The sequence below is a fragment of the Hirsutella rhossiliensis genome, assembly GCF_020360975.1.
Source record: "Hirsutella rhossiliensis strain HR02 chromosome Unknown scaffold00016, whole genome shotgun sequence".
Taxonomy (NCBI): domain Eukaryota; kingdom Fungi; phylum Ascomycota; class Sordariomycetes; order Hypocreales; family Ophiocordycipitaceae; genus Hirsutella; species Hirsutella rhossiliensis.
Window position 1 is genome coordinate 450,968 of NW_025408682.1, and position 23,721 is coordinate 474,688.

The 23,721-nt window shown below is 56.3% G+C and overlaps 6 protein-coding genes across 6 annotated transcripts; 4 read left to right on the top strand and 2 right to left on the bottom strand.

Moving 5' to 3' along the window:
* Nucleotides 1–1,015: 1,015 nt before the first annotated feature.
* HRG_10513 (beta-lactamase domain-containing protein) lies at nucleotides 1,016–2,999 on the top strand (the record flags this gene model as incomplete). The annotated part of the gene is made up of 4 exons (XM_044868984.1): nucleotides 1,016–1,568; nucleotides 1,652–1,771; nucleotides 1,836–2,094; nucleotides 2,165–2,999. 4 exons carry the CDS (start codon nucleotides 1,016–1,018, stop codon nucleotides 2,997–2,999), a joined length of 1,767 nt encoding a protein of 588 aa, XP_044715726.1.
* Nucleotides 3,000–12,741: 9,742 nt separating this feature from the next.
* Nucleotides 12,742–13,695, top strand: HRG_10514 (uncharacterized protein; the record flags this gene model as incomplete). The annotated part of the gene is made up of 4 exons (XM_044868985.1): nucleotides 12,742–13,023; nucleotides 13,078–13,092; nucleotides 13,150–13,299; nucleotides 13,363–13,695. 4 exons carry the CDS (start codon nucleotides 12,742–12,744, stop codon nucleotides 13,693–13,695), a joined length of 780 nt encoding a protein of 259 aa, XP_044715727.1.
* Nucleotides 13,696–14,624: 929 nt separating this feature from the next.
* HRG_10515 (ribosomal protein l4/L1 family domain-containing protein) lies at nucleotides 14,625–15,755 on the top strand (the record flags this gene model as incomplete). The annotated part of the gene is made up of 3 exons (XM_044868986.1): nucleotides 14,625–14,696; nucleotides 14,759–14,903; nucleotides 14,971–15,755. The coding sequence occupies 3 exons, from the start codon at nucleotides 14,625–14,627 to the stop codon at nucleotides 15,753–15,755; spliced, it is 1,002 nt and encodes a 333-aa protein (XP_044715728.1).
* Nucleotides 15,756–16,037: 282 nt separating this feature from the next.
* On the bottom strand, nucleotides 16,038–18,009 carry HRG_10516 (PLD-like domain-containing protein; the record flags this gene model as incomplete). The annotated part of the gene is made up of 4 exons (XM_044868987.1): nucleotides 16,038–17,040; nucleotides 17,162–17,514; nucleotides 17,628–17,865; nucleotides 17,975–18,009. The coding sequence occupies 4 exons, from the start codon at nucleotides 18,007–18,009 to the stop codon at nucleotides 16,038–16,040; spliced, it is 1,629 nt and encodes a 542-aa protein (XP_044715729.1).
* Nucleotides 18,010–18,244: 235 nt separating this feature from the next.
* Nucleotides 18,245–19,003, top strand: HRG_10517 (NADH ubiquinone oxidoreductase subunit NDUFA12 domain-containing protein; the record flags this gene model as incomplete). Its single annotated transcript, XM_044868988.1, has 5 exons — nucleotides 18,245–18,283; nucleotides 18,369–18,389; nucleotides 18,485–18,491; nucleotides 18,587–18,866; nucleotides 18,952–19,003. The coding sequence occupies 5 exons, from the start codon at nucleotides 18,245–18,247 to the stop codon at nucleotides 19,001–19,003; spliced, it is 399 nt and encodes a 132-aa protein (XP_044715730.1).
* Nucleotides 19,004–19,407: 404 nt separating this feature from the next.
* On the bottom strand, nucleotides 19,408–23,154 carry HRG_10518 (NAD(P) transhydrogenase beta subunit domain-containing protein; the record flags this gene model as incomplete). The annotated part of the gene is made up of 9 exons (XM_044868989.1): nucleotides 19,408–19,442; nucleotides 19,502–19,576; nucleotides 19,636–20,280; nucleotides 20,339–20,593; nucleotides 20,681–20,851; nucleotides 20,906–21,208; nucleotides 21,261–21,866; nucleotides 21,922–23,019; nucleotides 23,076–23,154. The coding sequence occupies 9 exons, from the start codon at nucleotides 23,152–23,154 to the stop codon at nucleotides 19,408–19,410; spliced, it is 3,267 nt and encodes a 1,088-aa protein (XP_044715731.1).
* Between the last annotated feature and the right edge of the window lie 567 nt (nucleotides 23,155–23,721).

Here is a 23,721-nt window from a genome sequence, read left to right on the forward strand (position 1 = left end):
GGGACAGAGTTGCAGCTAGCATGGTGGCTCGGCGAGCTTCCGTCTAGGCCTTTCGTTGGTCTCGCCAGGCTCATACGCAAGAGGCATTAGCGGGGGAGGCGGTGCTCAAGTTGTGGACCACGTGCAGTCGCGGCGTTGGGGTCGGCTGACAGCAGCAGCTCGATTAGAGCTTCGGCGGGGCGTGCAGATGGTGTTGCGGTATGGGCAGAACGTGACCCTGCAACTGCCCAAGACGTCGTGGTTCGTTCCAGATCGCCTTTACGGTGCCTGCCTTATCCGGATCAAACCAGCTACGGATCTAAGACAAATCGGTGATCCAAGCGTTGCCCTCTTTGTCCACGAGGAAGTTGTCGAGCTGTTTAGGACAACTCGTGCACTGCTTCGCCAATCTATGCTGCCGATTTCTTCCTCAGCTCTTGTTCCAGCCTTCCAGGTAGAGCATTAGAGCTTTAAGTGGCGTTGAGACTGCCAACACATGTGTAAGCGCTGCATTACTTGGACAGGGTCAAGAGATTAGACAAAGGATGAACGCGTTAAAGCCCAGATGGCCAAAGATATGGGTGACAGTTCACTGGCAAGCCGAGAAGAGAAGTGGGAAAAGACGTCTGCAAGGGCAGGAAACGGGATCGTAGGAAGCAGCAAGGCTGACACCGAACCCTCGACTCAGGAGGACAGTGTGTCATAAGTTTATACACAATATATAGCAATTTCATTTTCTTCTCTGCCTTTGCGTTTGGCCAGGTTGGCATGTAACAGAAGGCGCCATGGTGCCTAGATTAAGTGCGTCGAGTGGCCGCCCGTCCAGCATAGCCACTTGCGACTCTCTTTGCAAAGTACGAGTGATACACGCCCCCTCAATTCACCACGCAGAGACTGCAGGCATAGCGCGCCGCCGCGTCATTCGGCCGCTCTCACCGCCTTGGCGAGAGCACAAGGTATATCAGCCGGTCAATGTCGCCTATTTCTTCACAGGGAACCAGGCCCGAAAGCGTCATCGACGGCAGGAGGCCCCAAGATGTACGCTCATCAGTATCCCTTGGCCATGTTGGCCGTCGCATCGCCGACCTCGGCCTTGCCTGTCTTCGATCAGAAGCTCCTGGGGCCGGCCTACCCGGCCCCCTCCTACGTCGCCGCCGACGCTTCGATCCGGGCCACGGCTGCCGATGTTTCGGCTGCCCTGGGTCGCGCTTTGGAAGGCGGGCAGACCGTATTCGGGAACCTAACTGGCAAATCGACGTCGTTGTCGATGACTGCCCTGTCGGCCCTCGACGACTCGCCCTTTGTTGACTTCCACTACACTGCGCGTGTCAACCTGTCTTCCGAAAGCACCACGAGGGTAACGGCAGAGACCATGTATAGAGTTGGAAGCATCTCCAAGCTCTTCACCGTATATGCGCTCCTCCTCCACGGCGGAGCCAAACATTGGGACCGCCCAGTCACCGACTTCATCCCGGAGCTGCGGGACGCGGCTTCGAAGGCGGACACAGAACTTCCATTTGAGCATGTGCAGTGGCACGACGTCACGGTTGGCGCCCTGGCGTCGCAGCTGTCTGGCATAGGACAAGACTGTAAGGCTTACGCGTGGCTGTTGGATGCCGACCATCTATTCGTATGTGCAGAGCGCTTGTCAATTATGATGATTCTCGCCTAGATAACACCGATCTGGCTACCGAGAGCTTCCCCTGGACCGAGCGCGGATTCCCGCCTCTGCCTCAGAGCGATATTCCGACCTGCGGCGCGAACAGCAGTTACCGTCCATGCAGTCGCAAGGGTCTGCTTGCACCTACTTGGCCGGCCTAGGTCCGGGTAGAAGTCTGGAGCTGACTTGGCCGCAGAGTACTTGGAGGGCTTTATAAAGCGACATCCCGTCCTCCTGCCGTATACAGGCCCGACGTACTCCAACTCGGCCTTTACGATCCTGGGCTACGTCCTGGAAGCCATCGCCGCCTCGTCCTATACTTCAGTTCTATCCCAAGACGTCTTCCAGCCTCTGGGCTTGGAGAGGACGAGCACAGACCGTCCTTGCGTCTCCGGCATCGGCGTCATCCCACGGGGCGACTCGGGATGGAACTGGACTCTGGGGGACGACAATCCGTACGTGCAATGCATAGGTCCGCAGCCGCTAGGTGGCATCGAGACTGACCGTTCGACGTGCGCCTCGTAGAAACGGCGGCCTATATTCCTCCTCGCGTGATCTGGTCACATTTGGCCGCGCACTGCTGACGAGCCAGCAACTATCCCCTCAGGAAACGCGCCGGTGGATGAAGCCCCAGGCACATACCGCGTCCCTCTCGTTCTCGGTCGGCGCCCCATGGGAGATAATACGTACAAGGAGCCAAGTCAGCAGCGGGTACGTCGTCGACCTGTACACCAAAACCGGCAGTCTCAATCAGTATCATTCTGTCTTGGTCCTCGTGCCCGATTTCCAGGTAGCATTCGCCGTGCTAGCTGCCGGTCCCGAGAGTGGACAGGCGCTCCATATAGCGACTGAGACGACGCTCCAGGCATTTTTACCCGTCATGGACAGACTCGGCCAGGGCCAGGCATGCCATAATTTCTGCGGAAGGTACTCCGACGGGTCGGGCTCCTTTTTGGTGCTATCCACAGACGACAACGGCCCGGGGCTGCTCGTCGAGCAGTGGGCGAGCAATGGATCCGACATGTTGCGGACGCTGCAGGCGTACTCGGACACGAGGAAAAGTGGAATCATCACATCTGTAAGGCTTTACCCGACGATGGAGGCAGTTTCACTCGGCAACAGTACAGGATCCCGCTCAGCCGCCTTCCGCGCCGCCTTTAAGACGCTTCCGGCTGGCTATAACGCGTCCATCCGGCGCATATTTGATCCCAACGCGGAACAGTGGATTGCGGTAGACTCCCCAGAGTACGGGCGAATCGGCTTAGATGACTTTGTTTTCCACCTTGATAGCCAGCGCAATGTAGTTGCTGTTAAGCCTCAAGCGGTAAGGCAAACGCTATACAAGGTCGGCAGCTGCTAAGGTGCTTATTATGAGAAATGTAATGCCATAGAGCAAATACACGGCTACGGGTAGCTAGATTAGTTAGCTAATGTCTTTACGGACAAGTGGGTCACTTGCTTAGATGATTAAGAGACCGCTCTGATGAATGCTTTGGTATTTTACTTTATGACCGTCAAGCTAAGAGTGGCTCTATTAGCAAGACATATTTGAGGGAAAAGAACATTTAAATTCATGGAAGATGAGAGTAAAATGATCCTAATCAGATAATCTAAGTGCCTCCAGTCCTTTAAGTACATCTATAGCCGGCCTCAGGCTGCAGAGTCATCTCAGGAGTGAGGACTATTGGAGCGGGACGATCATGCCTGTCAAATTATTATTGTACGACTATTAAACTAAGGGGAACAAAAAAAGAGTTTGGAAATAGACTCAAGTGTTTATATCTCTATCAATAATATAATTTTGAATTTTGCCTTATTAGATTCTAATACTTTGAGTGTTTATAGGGATATTTCGGTTACGCTACGGAAAGGGAGGGGCTATAGAGAGGCGGTTATGGTGTATTAGGAGATGGTTTTGCAAAATGAATGGTTAAAAAAGCAAAAGTACGGCCAAGCAAAGAGTGAACAGGGACTAATGGTTTAACTGTTGATTCATCCCTAAGGGGCCTGTTTTGAAGTTTGAGAATAAATGCCATTTTTGATATAATAGCATCCTCTATTTCCCGACGGCTTACCGCCGAGATGTCTGGGAGGTCTGCCTCCCCGGGCGCGTAACAATAGTCTAATTAACTCACAGCTCCATTTAAGATTTTTGTGTTTCCGACGGTTAGGCTTAGAAGGCACAGCCTTTTTGGCTGCTTCAGATTTCTGCGACGATTTTCTAGTAGGAATGTATTAGCAACTCATCCTCCTTAGATTTTTTCTGAACCCAAAGAAAAGAGGCCGTCATATTGAGCGGTATTGTCCCCGTGCTACCTCCTAAGAGCTAATTAGCCTCTTCCTAGCTTGGATGGCCAACTTCCGTAAACACAAGAAATCCAATAAAAATATTACACCCCCCTCTAGTAGACAATGCCAAAACTCAATTCTGGCTGAGTTGGATTTGGCAAGTTGCAGTAATATTGCCTCCTACTACGGCCATCCGAGTTTGACATCGCGCGTCTTGTGCTTGATCTCGCATTCTTGCTTGTAACCTTCCTCATTCTCGTACCCAACCTCACTCATTCATGTCCAGCGCTGCTCTTCCGAGCGCGGGAGAATTGCGCCGATGCAGGCATTGACGGGTGACGAGCGCTTCTGGAGCATTCCAGCCTGCACTTCTCACCCCCATATCGACTCGAAATGACAGGGATCAAGGCATTTCCGAACATTATATATCATGAAGTATCGATAAATCTTCATTCGTGTATCGTTAAATTATCTTCCCCGATCAACCTCTCTATCTTCTTCTTCAGGGGCGATAAGTAGGTCTTTAATTACCTCAACCGCCTTAATGAGGCATTTAGCTTCGCCGGCATCGAATGCGACTCTTTCCTTCTCCCAAGATTCAAGGCCGTTAGCAAGCGAGCCCCGGGATTTGATCAAGTACGTAATTTCGCCAAACGAGGGCTATCAAGATCCAACAATACAGTGAGTCTGCCCTGAATTGCCCGGGCTCGAGTGTCCAGGTAATTGACGAAGCTTTGCGTCTGGTCCGTGAGGTGGATGCGTTATTGAGACGGCTTGGTGAGTTGGTGCAAGGCGTAGTGGATGACAGAAGACGGTGGCTAAAGTACGCCGTCGGGGTGACGATGCAGGTCGTTTGAAACGACAATTTCGACTTGGACATGCATAGCGATGGAGTTGCCGGGCCGGAGTAGACGGGGCGGATTGAATAGCAGATTAGCACACGCCTTGGCCATATCCCGACGTTGTTTGTAATGTCTCCCTGGCTACCGACTGAGTTCCACAAATGAATTGATGTAGTGCCCAGATAGTGGAACAGCCCTCGTTCACAAGGAAAAGACTGAATGATCACCGCCGGAGGCCCATTTCATGACTATGGTCATTTACCCGAAGGGTTGCACAAGGAAGCGTGGCGACGGTGGTGTTCACACCGCAACGACCGCGAAGTGACACGCAATGGTAAGCATCCAGACTCCAGTTACACAACAGGCAGTTGTGACGAGAGAGTTTGACAAGCGAGGTGCTCATGAATAGTATGAATGAGCACACACGATGAAAGAAGTGAACATAGAGCAAAGCGACAAGAGAGCGGGCGGTGGGACGAGAGGAGCAAACCGGAATGGGAATGGAGTGAACACGAGGGGAACGAGTGACAGTCTGGAAGCGATAATAGGAGCATCTACGCGTACATGTGGAGCCTAAATAGCGAGGGAGTGAGACGAACGACAGTAAGGGGAGCAAGAGAGCTATCTATGTTTGGTATAAAGGTCTATAAGAGAATCGAGTCGGGCTAGTGGCCGGGCCGAAGACGACAGGCAGGAGTAAAAGCAGTTGATAGACTTAAGTAAACGGGAGATATGCGGAGAATTATACATTTGTAGCTCTGCTATACCTACACTTAGACGGACACGACAGGGGGAGCCACCGAGAGGTATAAAGACCTAAGGGTCGCCTACCACTATGGAACCGAGCAGGTTTTTTCTTTCTTGTTTCTTTGCAACGTTGCAGTCTGAGGCCCACTCGTACGAGCGTACTCGGAGAAAGGACCGCGCCAAGGTCAAGGACAAGGATAAACGCCGGGGGTTTTTCGCACTTTCCTGGTTGAGCCGCCATGATGGCTTCATGTTGTAATACAAGTCCAGTTTTTGTGTCAAGTCACGGCTACTGATTGAGCATCAGAGTGACGTAGTCGCCAACGCGTTTGCCAGCTCCATTTACAAGAGTAAGACTCTAATGTCCACCGCCGGAGGCCTCCTTCTAGACTATAGAATCCAGGCGTAGCGTTGCACCTCGGAGCGTCAGCGAAGGGCTGTGGTCAAGGGACCTGCCCCTGCCCCGGCTACACACAGTAGATGCACGAGTGAAGTGCTACAGACACACGAAGGGAGTGGGCGCGAAACAGAGTGAGCATGAACGAGAGTGACACAGCACGCGCCATTAAACAGACTGAAGACACACGATAAGCGGACTGGCCGTGAGGGAGCATTAAGAACGGACGGTGTACGAATAAGAGGAAGTCAAGACGAGAGGATCGAGTCTACTGTGGCAACGAGCGAGGCGAGCATCTATCACGGACCCTTATAGCGAACGGGAAGCGACACGGAACGAAGAGGAGGCGAGCGGACCTGTCTGTGCTCTAACACTCTTCAGGATGATGCCGACTGCTGGCGGGCCTGAGTACTCCTGATGTCAGGACGCAACGCGCAGCTCGCCTGCGGCGCGGTCGTAATACTTGGCATCGACGGGTGTTCGAACCTCGCCATACCACCCTGGCGTATAGAGCTGCTAGGGATGCTCGGGTTGAAATGTGGAAGACATGGCTGGCGGACGATGCGGTGACATATCTGACAAACTGAGATGCCCTTGCGGATATTATAATGACCTGGGCAACACAACTCGTCGGCAACACCGGATGGAGCGTTATTCCAGGAGGCTGCGTTGTGAATAGAGATTGCTGGTCTGACCGCTCCTGGACGTCCGACAACTCTTATCATGCCACAGGATGCACGGGGCTGCTTGTATTCAACAGAGAAACTTTTGAGAACTTACAATTGCCAACTGCATCTCGTCGAGAAACTTCCGTACTGCAGAACTCGCTGGAATGTCACCCCATTGCATTGAAAAGTAGTGTAGAACGTCAGCGCTTTGAATGCCTACACAAGAGTGGCATTGTGCATTAGCCCCGGGACCCCGGGTAGATTTCTTCAGATATATCCAGCGGGAATCTGGAAACGGTCCGGATCGTCAAAGCCGTTGGTCTAAGCCCCGTTATCGGCTCTGGCGTAAGAGGTCAGACATCCGCTAGACTCACGACCTTCCAAACAAGCAGACAACGCGCACCAGTCACCCTTGGATAGCTTCAGTACAGCCCAAAATGAAGACCACCAAATTTGCGTCCAATACCCCCGTCCTGCTCCACGTTCAAGTTCAGCATCGTCACCTTCCTAGTATTCTAGTAAGGGAACATGCTCCCTATATGGCGCGTCATCGTCCCATTAACCATCCGCCATCTGCACGAAGCAACCGAAAGACAGCAGTAAGGATCTAGCGGAAAGATAGATAGTAAAGCTCGCGATTCCAGTACCGAGAGATGCCATCGACGGACTTAGGTTCCACACCGCACATTAGGGGTTTCAACTTTTTAAGAATAAGCGCCTACTTGTTGACTCGTTGCGACAAGTTCTAGACTTGCAAATTAGGGGCTCATATGTACCTGTCAAACATAGCAAATACCACTTGACCACCGGCAAACTAGGGGCACCCCTAATAGAGGTGTTATTGGTATAGTCTTTATAAGTCTTCGTCCTGCTGACAGTACCCGTGGCTAACCCGGGAAGGTGACGGGTACCGGTAGGATTTTACGGCGCTATTCGAAAAGCCCCAAATAACCTATAGGTTCCAGTTTAGCTTCCTAATAGAAACCTAGCTTTAAAAATAAAACAACGTAACGGTAACTACTACTATTAGCTATATAAGCTTTTTATTTATTAAGATTTTTTCTTAATAAGATAAAGATAACATAATACCCGGGTTTACCTATAGCACTCTAACGGGTACCAAGAAGTACTACCCTAGACCTATACCTTTTTTTAGGGCGCCTATTTTAGCCTACGGGGTTAATAATTAAGCAAAGCTGTAAATTTGTGCTACGAAGTGACGAAGTACACGCAGTGCGCAGATTCAGCTGTGCTTCTTTACTGAGGAAAAAGTGCGTTCCACTGTTTTGCTAGCCCAGCGTTTTGATTGGCCCTACTCACAATTTGCAGAACCATCATTGGTCAGATTTACCCAGAGTTTATCCGTGGGCAACGTTATGATTGGTCAGAGCTCATGTATACTGTACGCAGTAAATTTATTCACACCGTAAAGAGTGCTCTGATTGGCCCAAAAGTTTACCCGTGCCTTTGCCGTGGAGAGGGCACCTTTTGCCGCAACAGACGTCACACAGCGCGCGCCTTATATTAATGCATTGTTGCATCTGGAGCTTGAGCTGTAGAAATGCCTGCTGTTGGCAAATATGATGCTAAGAATCACGCCGCAAGAATCGCGTGGCATGCAGCGCCGCAGGCGAAAAGCCCGCTGCAGGCGAAATGCCGGCCGCAGGCGTAGCCCCCTGCAGGGGCCCCCCCCCGCGCAGGGGGAAAGTCCCAATTTACTCTTGAAAATTTCGATTCTTGATATCCTTTGACATTGAACTTCTTTTCGAATCCTTTGGCATTGTTTCCTGACGTTAGTCCTCCTTTCGAAATCTGGTAAATTAATCATCTAGAAAGTTGCCTATATGACATCTATATGCCGTCTCCGTCTCCTCCGAGGGATCCTCCTCCCACTGGGGGCCTTTCAGATCTACCCAATACCCTTCCCCATCGTCTTTGCATTCAATGCCACCAGTTCAAGCAAGACGATCAATTCATTCATCTGATTGACCCGTCTAGGCGCACTAGAAAATGTCTCCCCTGTCGTCAGGTTTATAATCGTGGTGTGCGTTTCTCCTTTTGCCTCCTTTCCCCCAATTTGTCTGCTAATCTTCCTTCACCTAGGCTCAACGCTTAATGGCAGCTACTCGAGGCCTTTCAGCGATCCACAAACGACATGCAAGCGTGGATGTGCAGAGTCCAACGGCGCGTAGGCCTACAGCTACACAGACACCTTCAGCTCTGCCTGCTCTGCCTGTTCTGCAGCCTCGTCCTGCCCCGCCTCCGCTACGCCTACCTCCACTACAGCCTCGCACTCGGACCCCTAGGAGGTTCTTTCGTCAGGGCATTCGGCCAGAGGATAGTCCAGGCCATGCAAGGGCACACGCCCGCCAAGTTGCCATCAGTCGACATCATCGTATAGAGAGACGGCAAGGCCATGAGCCATCCGCAACGCAACGCACCTCCCAGTTGCTTTCTATGCAGCCGGCCCCTTCGTCTCCCGTCCCTTCATTTCTTGCGCTCTCCATTCCGCGGTCAGCAACACATTCTCATCTCTCTTATCCGCAGTCAAGCAGCCCTTCTAACGTGTCGTCTCCAGCCTCTTCTGCTTTTGCAGCAGGCGATTTGAATCTGTCCCTGGTTCCTCGCATTGGCCTTTCTGTCCCTGCAAGCCTACAATCTATCCAAGGCAACGAGGCCGATGAAGACGTTCCTCCTTTGGACATCGTTGGGCCCTTTGCCGGCGATCTCAACGCACAGGCCATTTCTCAGAGTGATCAGGACCTCCTTAATCTGTGGAACGACAGGCTTGAATCTGAGTCTCTTGAGTATTGCAGTCGATGCAAGGAGTCCTGGTTCAACCTGGTCCTTGTGAATGATGTCTGTTCTGCCTGCCGTCGTCGTGACGCCGATGGGAAAGGCAGCCTCACGAACCTTTCCTCTTCTCCCAGGAAAATAACCTGGATCTCGGCAGCGTTCCCAACGAGCTCCCAGAACTATCCCAAGTCGAGGAGATGCTCATTGCGCGGGTGCATGTCCACATCCAGGTTTTCCAGTACCGTGGCCAGCAGTATAAGTATCGTGGTCATGTCATTAACTTCTTACGGGATATTGGCCACGTCTATACGCAGCTTCCTCTTCTGCCGCGCGAATTGGACATCATCATACTACGCCCACGGGATTCAACGAACCAGCCACACGTCGTCCGGCAGTTTCGACGTCAATTCCGTGTTCGGCAAGGTCACATTCGCGTCTGGCTGGAGCACCTTCAACTTAACCACCCTGGCTATCGAGATATCATTATTGACGCTGAACGCCTAAGTCAGCTACCAAACGACGGTGATGTGGTTGATCAAATGCTTGCCGAGGAAGTCGCTGTGCCTGAGGGCGTGCAAGCAGAGCAACATCCTATAGAGCACCCTGACCCTGAGGCTGTTGAGAATGCTGATGCAGCTGGCATCGACGACTACGATGCAGCAGCAGTCCCAAACTTCATTGCAGCGCAGGCTGACCTTGAGCGTCTCCGGGCTCAGCTTGAGGATCACGAACCCGTACCGCCCGAGCAGATCCCTCTGCGCCAGGCCCATCGAGATGCCTAATATCCGATCTACGCCTCTCAATGAGTTCAATCGTTCCCAGCCTCTGCTGTCTCTCGCCTTTCCTACCCTTTACCCTACTGGGCAGGCAGACTTTGTGGCACCTCGTCAGAGGACAATTCGGTACGATGAGTATATCGCACACGCCGTGAGATACCATGATGGTCGTTTTGCTAGGCATCCACGCTTTCGATATGTTGCTTTTAACACACTTATGCGGCAACAGGTTAACTCTCACAGTTCCTTCTTTGTGAAGAGGCCTGGCCTGCAGCAGCGAGTTGACATGGATGAATTACGCAATGCCTTTGAGGAAGATACCCGGAATCTCGCGCACTCCTGAGCTCTATTGTGCGCTTCTCAAGCAGCTTAAAAGGCACACGAGCTTACTGGGGCGGCCAGAGACATCAGCTTGAGGCCCTCGTCCACGGCCTTACCTGTCCTGGTGTCTTCCTCACCTTCTCAGCTGCTGATCTTCACTGGGATAGCCTCCAGAGACACATGCCGTCATATGTTGAATGGCGTGAGGCTGATAGCCGTGGTAAGGGTGCTATTGCGTTCCGGAATCTCCTTGAAAACCCTCATATCGCAGCATATCACTTTCACAGCCGTTTTACTAGCTTCCTTAAGATAGTATCGATGCCAAAGTTCAACATTACCGACTATTGGTTTCGCTACGAATGGCAGGCCCGTGGCAGCACGCATGTGCACGGCCTTTATTGGGTTAGGGATACACCAAAGCCTGATATGTCTACTCTCGAAGGCAAAGCTGAGTTTGCCCGGTTCTGGGCCCCCTTATGTCTCTGCCATTAACCCAGAGCCGCTTCGTGTGATGCAGCAAGGCGACGCAAATCCATTGGTACTAGTCCGACCGCCGCCTACTTTCCAGTTCCTCGCTGAGGTTGTTAATCGCGTACAACGCCATCGTTGTTCTGAGCTCTATTGCTTGCGACACCGCCGACTGCCTGACAACTCTCTGTCAAGGGAAAAGCTATGTCGATTCCACTTCCCTCGCGCCTCCCATGCCGAGGCCCACGTCACACATGGCCTTAACCCGACATTCCTTGTGTATGATGGCGCACGCAACGACCCTCTGCTTAACAACTTCAATCCCCTTTTGGCTATTGGCTGGCTTGCAAATCATGACATTTCTCCCTGCACCTCCTTTCATGCAGTTGTTAACTATCTCGGCAAGTACTGCTCTAAAGCTGAGAAGCAGACGGAGAGCTACCGCGACGTCGCCAGGGCCATCTTGCCTAGAGTCAATGCACGACAGGGTCTCGTCAGCTTCGTCGCCAAGTTCATGAACAAGCTTACGGCTGAGCGTGACTGGTCTGCTATGGAGATTAACCACCTGCTGCTCAGCCTACCACTCCAGCAAAGCACGAGGACTGTACGATCGGTTGACTGCCGCCCTCCTCAAGAGCAATGGCAGGCAGCTATTGTAGATGAAGCTGCTGATGGTATTCGGGCCTCAAGGAATATATATCAGAAATACCTCGCTCGCAACGATCAATGGGCGCAGTTGACCTACTTTGAGCTTCTCACCAAAGTTGACTTTACACGCCCGGCAGCCTGGCACTACTACAGCCGAGCCCCTGACCGTGTGTTGAGCTATTTCCCTCGGTACAAGGCCCTCCGCGGTAACGAGCAGTACGAGGACTTTTGTCGTGTCAAGTTGACCCTCCACCATCCTCATCGCGACCCTCAGGAACTCAAAGAGGTAGATGGCGCCCTTTTCGACACCTTCTCTGGGGCATACGACCATTGCTCTGCTGTCCACGACGTTCATCCAGACGACTACTACGGGGACCTCCCTCCTCCAGTCGAAGAGGAATTCCAGGAAGAACCGCGTAACGAGGAAGATGTTGCGGCTGAGGATGGGAAGAGCTTGCTGCAGTGCTTCCAAATCGTGGTCCAGATGAAGATGACATTGACTTACTGGGAATCGCGATTTTGACCTTGCTCACGATTGGCAGCCCTACATTGGCAAGTATCCGGATTTAGCCATTCTGGGGCATGACTATTGGAAGGAGCTTAAAGCTTCACACCCCCTAGGCAACAACCAAGATGATGTCCCTGATGGCCTCTTTGATCAGCTTAACGTCGAGCAGCGCACTGTGTTTGACCTATTTACTCGACATCTTGAGAAGGCTCTCGACCCTCAACAGCCAAACCCGGCACCGCTCCTTGTGCAGGTAGACGGAGAAGGTGGCACAGGTAAATCCTTTATGATCAGAGCGCTCTGTGCACGTCTTGGGCAGCTATCTCAACCTGCTTCGCTCGGGCTGCCCCTACCGGTGTGGCTGCTAATGCAATTGGCGGCGTTACACTACACTCCTTCTACGACTCCCTCTTACCAAATCTTCAACGGAGCTGCCGTTGCTAGGCCCTACAGACATTGCCAACCTACAGTCAAAGCTACGCAACCTCCGCTACCTCATTATCGACGAGAAGTCAATGATTGGCTTGCGTACTTTGGCTACATTGATAGCCGCCTCCGACAAATATTTCCCGAATATCAAGACACCTTTTCGGCGGCCGTAGCGTTTTGTCGCTCGGCGACTTCTACCAGCTTCCACCTGTTATGGAGAAGCCGCTCTTTACTACGTCTATGCTCACGGCTTTACCTGATATCAATGGCCGCAATGCCTACCTGGCATTCGACAAGACAGTTGTGTTACGACAAGTGTTGCGTCAGCAGGGCGAAGAGCAGGCTCCTTTTCGCACTGCTCTTCAGAGCCTACGTATAAATGCTCCTACTGTCCTAGACTGGGAGCTGCTCTGCACCCGCGTCCAGGCCAATCTGACCTTAGCCGAGGTTACGTGCTTTGACGGGGCAGTACGCATCTACACAACGAATGCCCAGGTCCGCGAGTTCAATAGGGATCATATGGAACGCCTAGCTGTGCCTTGCATACAGGTTCGGGCAACAAATGTCGGTCCAAAAGCCGCCGAAGCTGACTCTATGACTGCTGGCAACTTACATAACCAGTTACCCATTTGCATTGGGGCAAGAGTTATGTTGACTGAGAACGTCTGGACTGATGTTAGCCTTGTTAATGGTGCACTGGGGACCATATATGACTTTGCCTATGAGGATCACGTACAGGATCCTCAAGCTCATCATCCCTTTGTCATTATGGTCCGCTTCGATCGCTATACCGGCCCCCCTTATTTCGACGACCCTGAGCTAGCCAACGTCCAGCCTATCTTTCGCTCCTGGCGGGACTTCATCAAGGGTAGTATGCCCTGCTCTCGCACTCAGTTTCCCTTGACAATTGCATATAGCATCACTGTGCACAAGGCACAGGGTGCTACGCTTGAATGGGTTGTTGCCGATATATCCCATCGCGATTTCCAGTCTGGCCTCACCTACGTCGCCGTCTCGCGCGCCAAGACGTTGAATGGCATCATGTTTGATGCGTCCTTTGATCTCAATGATATCCGGCGTCGCACGGATGGCTCTATGGCTGCTCGGGCTGCTGACGCTGCCCGGCGTGCTGGCCAGGTTGTGACTGCCCAGGAAGCATTGAATTGACTGGTCATACATTCGCCTGCTTGCAGAAACTCTCAATGTGACAATTTGGCTCTCTTATGGGTCAGCAAAAACGGGGATGGGGTTTTCTCTAACTGAGAGTCTGAGCCATTTGATCATATGCACAGGAGCGAACAGGAGCCTTTTGGATGACGATTAATAAGGGGAATTGCTGGCTTGCTTGCAATCCTCTCCAAGCACAGCCTTCGTAGCACATAAATTTACAGCTTTGCTTACTCCTGTGACGGCGTATTCGGCGGCAACCCAGGTATCTTACGTAGTAGCTGAACCTAGAGGTCCCTACCCGTGGGTATTTAATATCTAGCGACAACGACATATCTAAGTCCGCTTAATGTCCAGCAGACTAATAAAGCAAAAAAGAGTTATACTAAATAGACGATATATAGGTATAGAGTTCTGGATATAGGCTTATGTACTTACTGCGCAGACATATTTTTCTATGAGGGCATTGCGGCGTATTGACCCTGTCAAGCTGGTAAGGTACAGTTTGGAAACCACCACTGTGTTGCGCAGGCACAAAAGTGAAGTGACACTCCGACAAATGACATGGAAGCGGGCCCTAACTGAACTATATGCCATGGGGGTGCTGGGCTGGTGGCAGCTGACAGATACCGCCATACCGGCTACACCAGGCAAAATAGGCCGAGTCACGTGGCCCTCATCCTGTACCGGACGGACCACGTCGGCGGAGCAAAACGCAGGCGGGTCCCCGGCGCGGCGCGGAACAAGTGGGAAGCCGCCCCGTACAATTTTCGACAAACCACCACGCAACTTCATCGTCACTCCAGTGTCGGCCAGTTTCAATTCCTCATCCACCGATTCGCCGCGGCACACACGCTCTCTCTGGCCTCGCTGATTCCCCTCCCATCCCCGAGTCGGAGCGGCCCCGACGTGGCCTAGTCGACTCCGTCATGGCGTCAAGGAGCCTCAGCCTCGGCTTTCTCAGCGAGGCCATGGCGGCCATCAGGGCCTCGGCGGCACTGGTGAGTCGAATCCTGCTGCCGCGGGCAAACTCGGGCCCGGAGGCTGACATGGACAACCGCAGACGTCCAACTTCATGAACGAAATGGCCGTCTCCACGCCCGTATCGGTGCCCCTTGCCACTGCACAGGTCAAGCGCCCTACACGTGTACGGGTAGAACATCCGGTGCGCGAGGCGCGCTCTTCCGTGGTGCAGTCGTGGAACCCAGGTAGGCGGCCCATCTCTGCCTCTCCCGATTCCGGCTCAGCGCTGACGTGGCACTCCCCAACTTCCAGTCTCGACCGTGCCCGTCACCATCCACAATTTCCCTTCCCTCGAGCCTCTCCACCTCGAGCGGTGGTCAGTCCAACACCTCTACCTCCCCCTCCGGCGCGACATCCTCCACCACGCCGTCGTCTACGAGGGCGACAAGACGCGCCAGGGCTCCGCCTCGTCCAAGACGCGCTGGGAGGTGCACGGCTCCCACCGCAAGATGTACGCGCAAAAGGGCACCGGCCGCGCCCGCCGCGGCGACAAACAGAGCCCGCTGTTGCGTGGCGGCGGCAAGAGCTTCGGACCCCGCCCGCGCGACTTTAGCTCAAAACTCAACCGCAAGGTCTACGACAAGGCCTGGCGCACCGCCCTGAGCCACCGCTACCGCCAGGGCGAGCTCATAATCTGCAGCAACGGCATGGAGCTGAACCCGCCCCGGGACTTTCTCATGGCCGCCGACAAATTGCATCTCAAGGACGGCCTGCGCGAGGCGTACCTCGAGAAATACATGAAGGGTCTCATGGACCGGCTGTGCCTCGGACGGGACTACGGCCGCACCCTGTTTGTCACCAGCAAGCGCCGCGACCTGCTCTTCGAGGCCATGGAGCTAGTGCCGTCCGAGGGTATGGCGCTCGACATGGACGACGTGGACGTCAAGGACCTGCTCCAGACGGGCAGGGTCATCATGGAGCGGGGCGTGCTCGAGGAGCTGCTGCGGCGCCATCAGAGCGACCTCGTGAGCAGCGTCGTCGTCAATGGCCTGGTGCAGCCCGCCCCGGCGATGGGTGAGAGGGTTTTGTGGCAGTAAGCCTGCTCGCTGGGCTTCACCGAGACCAGCAGCTATGTCTTAGATGTCATGTATAGCTATTTGTACCAAATACCTGTCGAAAAGTGCTGGGACCTCTCCAATAGGAGCAAACTGGCCAGACAAATTGCTTGGCCGAGCCAGATATTTGACCAACTCTTGACTTCGCATGTATATTGGGTATCTTGAGAGAAGTTGCAGAGAGGATGGACAGATGCTCGCCCGCCATCATCATCGCCCTCTAAAGTATGCATGTACACGTTTTCCACGCTTCTATTCTTCATCTTACAGAGCGCCCCCCAGCAGCCGGACAATCCACATGGCGACGCGCACGTGAAGCCCGACGCGTCGGTCGTTGCGGGCAAAGTCGTCCCTGGACACGGCGCGCGCGTGGTGCTGGAGCCACTGCTGCTCGTCGGCCAGGCGGCGGCGGAGGCGGTCGCTGCGGGTGACGACGAGGGCGCCGACCTCGAGGTCGAGCGAGTAGCTGCGCTTGGTGTAGTTTGAGCTACCGATGATGCTGAGGGCCGGGTGGGCGTCGCCGGGCATGGTGACCCACAGCCCCTTTGCGTGGTACGACCAGCCGCCGGGCGTGCCGACGGTGCCGCGGCGCCACTCTTTGAGGATGACGCCGTCGTCGCCGCCGCGGCCGGCTCGGCGCACGCCGTCGAGGAAGCGCCGGGCCAGCAGCACGTAGGCGTCCGGCAGCAGGCCCGAGACGCCGGGGGAGCGGTAGAAGCCGTTTGCCTCGGGGGCGGCGGTGATGACGGTGTTGCGCGTCGACGCCGTGGCGAGCAGCAGGCGCGTCAGGGAGACGGCCGGGTTGAAGTAGCCGGCCGTGAAGGTCCACGACGAGCCGCGGTAGGCGGGCGCCGCCAGCATCTCGAGGACGCGCGTGACGGCGGGCAGCTCCGTCGACGTGTTGGGGCGGAGGAGCTGCGACATTTGCCCAAGCACGTACACGCGCGTGTCGGCGAGAGGGCCCGGGGGCGCTCTTTTGCCGCCGCCGCCTCCTTGCCCGTCACCACCATGGGGAGACAGCAGGCCGCACAGCAGGGCCGTCGAGCTCGCGACAAAGGCCTGCGGATCGCGCAGCGGCGAGGGCCCCGCGTTGGCGGCGGGCCAGGCGAGGGTGAAGCCGGCTGCGTCGGTAGTCGAGGGCTCGACGAGGAAGCTGCACGAGCAGACGGCGCTATGGATGCGCCAGAAGTGGTCGGTGACGTGCTTGCAGGAGAAGAGGTGGTAGCGGTCCTGGCGGTTGGTAAAGTAGTCGGTCGACAGGTTGGCCCTGATTATCACGCAAACGTCAGCCTGAGAATTCGAGCTTCGGCCACGATCAACCGTCCAGGCGCAAGACCTCGTACACAAGAGGGAGAGGGGAGCAGAGAGAGAGAGGTGGCATCACACACCCCGACAGGATTATGTCGTCGTCGACGCCGTAGAGCTTCATGTGCTGCAGCCCCCAGCCCTCGTTGATGCGCCGGGGCATGTGCCGCTTGCGAAGGCCCGTCAGGTTGGGCGTGTGATACATGCGCACCTCGACGCGGGCAGCCCCAAACTCGGCGACGAGGGGCGCCAGAAGCGACGCGCACGACGGCTGCGGCGCCTCGCGCGTACCCCGGAGAGCGTCCGTCAGCACGCTAAGCCGCAGCTCCGGGTTGCGCCGCAGAGCGTCGCGCAGCGTCTCGAGCAACTCGCGCTCTGACTTTCCAATGTACAGCGTCGAAAGGAAGATGCGCCGCTTGGCATTGCGTATGCGTTCCTAGTCGTCGGGCGCCCGAGTTGGTCAGTCCCCCCCCCCGTCTTGGCAAGTTGTCTGCATCGTGCCCCCGCAGCAATCGACTCCGCGTCCCGCCCCGGGAGATTTCGTCTCACCTTGAGCGTCTCGTAAAATTCGGCCGGCGTCTGGAGAATTCGGATGCTCTCGTGGTCGACGTCGAAGCTGGGCGCCAGGCGGTCCAGCTCGCTCACAATCGGCGCCAGGGCCCCCGCACCGTTGCCCGGGCTGGCCGGGGCCGAGGCACCTCCGCCGCCTGCCGATGCCGTGTATCGCCTGCAGGTGACGCGCACTGAGGACGAGGCCGACTTGACGCTCGGAACTGGCCTGAGCGCTCTGCCGACGGCGGCGCAGGTCAGAGTGCAGCGCCGGGCGAGCATCTCGCCAAGTCCCCTTGATAACCTCGATTCCTTTCGTGCCTCCCTTGTCTGGATCCGACGGCTACCGGCTCTGCGTCTCGAGGCTGCTGTCGCAGAGCATGGCGGGATTTTTGGACGATGGGTGTCGGGGGGGATTGCTTGCTCTTGTACGAAATGAATTACTTCTTAAGGAAGCTAAGGTAGAGCTTGAAGTTGGCTGCGTGACCGGCATATCGATAGCTCTCCCGCTGCCGAGGAATTGCCGGCTCTCTGTTCCCTCGCTCAATCAGTCTTGAACCACCACCTCTCGCGTCATTGCCAGCTCGTTAAGCCGAGTTGCCTCACCGTCGCCCGCCATGTCGACCATTTCGCGGACGCTGAACAACCTGCGGAAGGTCGGGATCAAGGTACGCCATCGACACCGCCGCCCTGCATCGCCCGGAGGCGCCTCGCTAACCGTCTCCTTTCCCCCTCCAACAGGATTACTTTCGACAGATGCTGGTACGTGATCGCTTGCCTCCTCAGCCGCTACCGTGACCGCGGACACGACGGTATGAATAGCAGCCTTGGCTGACCGCCAATGCGCCGTCCTTCAGTATATCGGTACGTGAGAAAACAACCCCCGTCAATGCCGACGACACCCGCCCATCGAACGCCTCCAGAACCAAGCTGCTGGGACTGACGCGCCCTGCTCACAGGCGACACCAAGCACGGCCGGCTCGTGGGACAGGACCGTGCGGGCAACAAGTTTTTCGAGAACAACGAGGAGCTGCCTCTGCGCACGCGCTGGGTCGAGTTCTCCCAGCACGACTATGACGCCGCCCAGATAGAGCCCGGCTGGCACGCCTGGATGAGCTACATGGTCGACCGCCCGCCCGCCGAGGACCCCCTTCTCGTCACCGGCACCCGCCCCTTTGAGAAGCCCGTCGCCATCCCAAACTACACCCAGACGCGCGGCGCCTTCAAGACGTATAGCACGTGAGTCTCCAGGCTGACAAGGACAGACAGGGGCATGCCGAGACCCCCATGCTTGACTGCCATGCTAACCCAGGATTTCGTGCAGGACAAAGCCCAAGATCAAGGCGTGGGAGCCCGTGGCTGCCCAGCGGACATGAAGAGTTCTTTACCGACAGAAAGGAGGGAATATCCGGGGGCCGTGGTGCTCCGCTGTACATATGAAGGCTTGATTACGGGAAGTAGAGTGTCTTTTTCTCTCCATCTGCCAGCAGCATTGTCCGACCGCATTGAATGTGTGCGCAACCCCTCTGCCTGTGCTCCCTGTCCTGGCACTTCGTCAGACATCGGATCACTACGTCTGCGTATATTGGTTATATTGCGGGCCCTTAGATATATCGGCCAAAGCCGCATGCCGAAGAAAAGTCCCCAAGACCAGATGCACCCAACTCATCTAATGCGCGGCCGCAACTCGCCAAATGGCCAGCTTTGTCATGGTCCTCTCTCAAGCAGATGCAACGCTCGTGTGAAGGCAATCGACAATGCTATGTTTCAATGCTAAATTCTACTGCAGCTTTGCCTCCACCGCAGTCTTCATCGCTGTGCGGCCGTTAGCAAGTCGTGATTGAAACTCCACCCCCTCGTTTACAAAGACATACCTTCGCAACTCGTTCGCGCGTCTCCAAAAAGCATTCGGGCGTTTGGCATGTAAAACATGGGGTTCGGCACGTCGGCTGCGCTCAGGTCAGAAATCATCACTCTTCACCCGCACGGGGAGGAAGCATCCGCCTACCGTAGCCGCTCGCCAGACTCCGCTTCATGACGACGACCTGCTTGCTCTTCCAGGCGTGCAGCACCGGCATGCCCTCGATCGCGCTCCCCTTTTCCAGCGCAATCGGGTTGACGGTGTCGTTGGCGCCAATCACCACCGTCAGGTCCGTATCCGGAAAGTCGTCGTTGATCTCGTCCATCTCGAGGACAATGTCGTACGGCACGCTGGCCTCGGCTAGGAGCACGTTGCACTGGCCCGGCATGCGGCCGGCGACGGGGTGGATGGCGAACCGCACCCTGATGCCCCTGGACCGCAGCAGCGACACGATGCTCGAGATGGCGTACTGCGCCTTGGCCACAGCCATTCCGTAGCCCACGACGAGAATGACGGATTCGGCGCTGAGCAGGGCCTCGGCCAGGTCCTCGACCGACGTCTGCGTCACCTGGCCCTCGGGCTTGTACTCCTGGACGGCCGTGGGAGTCGACAGGCCGCCAAAGAGCACGTTTGTCAGCGACCGGTTCATAGCGACGCACATAATGTACGACAGGATGGAGCCGGAAACTCCAATCAGGGCCCCCACCGACGTGAGGAGCGGGTTATCGAGCATAAAGCCTTCGGCGACGAGTGCAAATCCGCTGTAGGCGTTCAAGACGGTGATTACGACGGCTGTCCATTGTTAGATACAGTTCATCTCTCGGCTTCGAGGCACGGGCTCCGGGCTTACGCATGTCTGCTCCTCCAATGGCAGCGGTGGTGGTATACCCCTTGGTGAAGCTCAGCGCCGTGTTGGCCGCCAACGCCGCGGCGGCAATCATGGGGCTGCCCGGGGCCATGGTAATGAAGGCTCCCATGGTGGCGGCGTTGGAAGCCAGCAAGCCCGCGTTGATGACATGTCGCCCCGGCAGGATCTTGGGGCGGGAGGACACGCGGCCGGCGAGTTTGAGGAAGGCAACGATGGATCCCGTAAACGTGATGCCACCTCGTCCGTGTCAGCAGTTGTCGCAACTCAAGATTCTGCGCCGACACCCGCGGACAGCGTCTCGGGCGAGCAAAGAGAGCCACCTACCGACTACGACACCGAGGTAGGCCGTGACCATGTGTAACGTCGACAGGTCCGAGATATGCGCCATGACGCTTCCGATGCTGGTCAGGACAGCCGCCAGACCGACGACGGAGTGCAAGGCGGCCACGGTCTGTGGGAGGTCGGTTGGCGTGATGCGCTTGCCAATCAGGAGCCCTGCAACTCGTCAGTGTCCATCCTGGATCCGCCCTTTTCGCAAGCAAGCCATACCTGCCACTGCTCCGATGGTTGCAAGGCCACCGAACTGAGCAAGAACCTCGGGAGAGAAGCCGGCCGCCAGCAGACTTGCCAGGACGCCGGTGCCAACGCCGAACATGCCCAGCATGTTACCCATCCGCGCCGTGGTCTGCGACGCCAGACCAGAAATAGATCCAATGCAGAGAACTGTACTGGCGAGGTAGCCTGCCTGCACAAGGCCAGCAGTGCCAGTCGCGGCGGCCGCGATGAATCCGCCGCCAAACAAGACGGCGGGGATGCCATACAGCCACGGGTACTCGGGGGGGTCAGTCGGTCCTGCGAGCTGTCAGCATTTCCAATACCGTCGGGACCTCGGCTCAAATCTCACGCTTAAACATGTCGAGCATTCTCTTTGTAATGACGAAACCGCCGCCGACATTGACAAAAGCCAACAAGACGCTCACGGCCCCGAACATCTGCGGGATAGTTTCCGGCAGGTAACCGCCGCCGAGGACAAAGAGCCCTCCGACGCCGACCATGCCGGAGATTGCGTTTGTGACGCTCATCAGAGGGGAGTGCAAGGCGGGGACCACGCCCCAGACGACGCGGTATCCAATCAAGCTGGCGAGCGCAAAGGTAAAAGCATTGGACATGAAGAGTGGCCCGGTGAACTTGCCCAGGGCCAGGACGCTGCCCAGGCCGGTCGTGACGGCTGCCACCTCGCGAGACTTTTTCTGCCAAGGGGTGAGAGCCACGGGCTTGGGGGCGACCTCGCCAGCGGCTGGCTTTGCAGGGGCAGGAGGCGGCGTCGGGCGAGGAGCGGGAGGGACGATATTTCCGTCTTGCGTGACAATGGAGCCGCGCACAACCTCGTCGGATAGATCAATGCCAAACTCTTTCTCCCTGGGGGCCATGGAGAGAAGGAACTTTGTGATGTTGTTGGAGTAGAGGGTCGACGATTGCGTGGGCAGTCGAGACGGCAGATCGGTATATCCTTGAAGCTACCGTGAGCCTCGATGTTGGAGAGCATCAGGTTTGGGGGTGCTTACCAATGACCTTGACGTCGTTGTAAACGGCCAGCTCGCCCTTTTTGGTCGCCTCGCAGTTGCCGCCGGCCTCGGCGGCCAGGTCGACGATGACGCTGCCGGGCTTCATGACGTCGAGCATGTCCATCTTGATGAGCTTGGGGGCGGGCTTGCCAGGAATGAGGGCCGTGGTGATGATTATATCGACTTCTTTGGCCTGGTCCTTGAACAGCTTCATCTCGGCTTCGATGAACTCCTTGCTCATTTCCTTGGCGTAGCCTCCAGCGCCGGAGCCATCCTCCTGGACATGGACCTCGATGAACTCTGCGCCCAGCGACTGGACCTGTTCCCGCGCGGCGGATCGCGTGTCGAAGCCGCGGACAATGGCACCCATGCGGCGAGCCGTGGCAATGGCGCTCAGGCCGGCGACGCCAGCACCGATGACGAGCACCTTGCAGGGGGGGATCTTGCCGGCGGCCGTGACTTGGCCGGTGAGAAACCTGCCAAAGACGTTGGAGGCCTCGAGGACGGCCTTGTAGCCGGCAATGTTTGCCATGCTGCTCAGGGCGTCAAAGACCTGGGCGCGCGAGATGCGGGGGATCATGTCCATGGCAAAGGACGTGGCCTGTTTCTCGGCGATGCGTCGCACGAGGTCCTTGTTCTGGGCGGGCTGCAGAAAGGAGATGACGGTCTGGTGGTTCTGGATCAAGGTGACCTCATCGACGGACGGGCCGCGCACTTTGAGCACGACGTGAGATTGGGACCAGACAGCGGCAGCGTCGTCTACCAGAGTGGCGCCAGCCTGTTGATAGGCCTCATTGGGAAAGTCGGCAGCTGCGCCGGCGCCGCGCTGGACGAGGACTTTGGCAAAGCCCTTTTTGAGCAAGAGGGCCACGTTGGCGGGGGTCAGGGCGACACGGCGCTCGCCGGGGAAGATTTCACTGGGGACGCCGACGGAGAGGTCGCGGTAGGGGGTCGTGGGCGGCACCTGGGCTGTCGAGTACAGCTGGAGCGGAGAGGTGACGGGCGAGGCATGGCGAAGCCGGGCACGAGGTCTCGGGGCGGCGGCGGGCACGAGGCACTGCAGCCTCGAGCTCAGAAGCGGCAGGGAGCTTTTTGTAGCTAAGACGGTCAGCGGTCGGGTGCGTTTGGCACCGAACCATGGCAGACGAGAGCACCTTGAAGACGGCGGCAGGCCAGAGACGAGGGCGAGAAGCAGAGGCGGGGAGCGAGCGAGCGCACGAGGTTGGAAGCCATGGCGAGGAGGAGCTCAGCCCGTCATGAGGGCCAGGCCAGTTCAGCTCGGAGGAGCATGCGCGCGAGTGCAGAGGTCGGCTTCGTGGAAGGGCGACGAGGCAGACCCCGACGATGGGGAGCGAAGTCTGGGCGAGGAGGGCTCGACGACGAGTGGGGGAGGAGGAGGAGGAGGAGGAGGAGGAGGAGGAGGAGGAAGAGAAGGCGGAGGGGAGGAAGTGGGGAGATGCGGGGGAATCAATCACCAGAGACGGGCCGTCGTGGGGGTTTCATGGCCATCCATCGCGGCACCGATTCCCCGCTCCCACTGTCGGCCGAGCGGCGGTTCAGGGTGCTAAAGAGTGCTGAAGAGTGCTGGGAACTGCTGAGGACTGCTGAAGAGCGCTGAAGAGCCGGCTTGGCGCGCCATGCAAGCCCCCCTGCCACCCATGTCTCACCACGTCAGGAGGGGAGATGACTCGAGTTGATGCTACTACTAACTAATTAGTACGGATACCGCGTACTGCCTACTCACTAAAAGACTGGCAACAGGCTCCATCACCCTCTCTCACCTCTCAGGAATGACAGGTT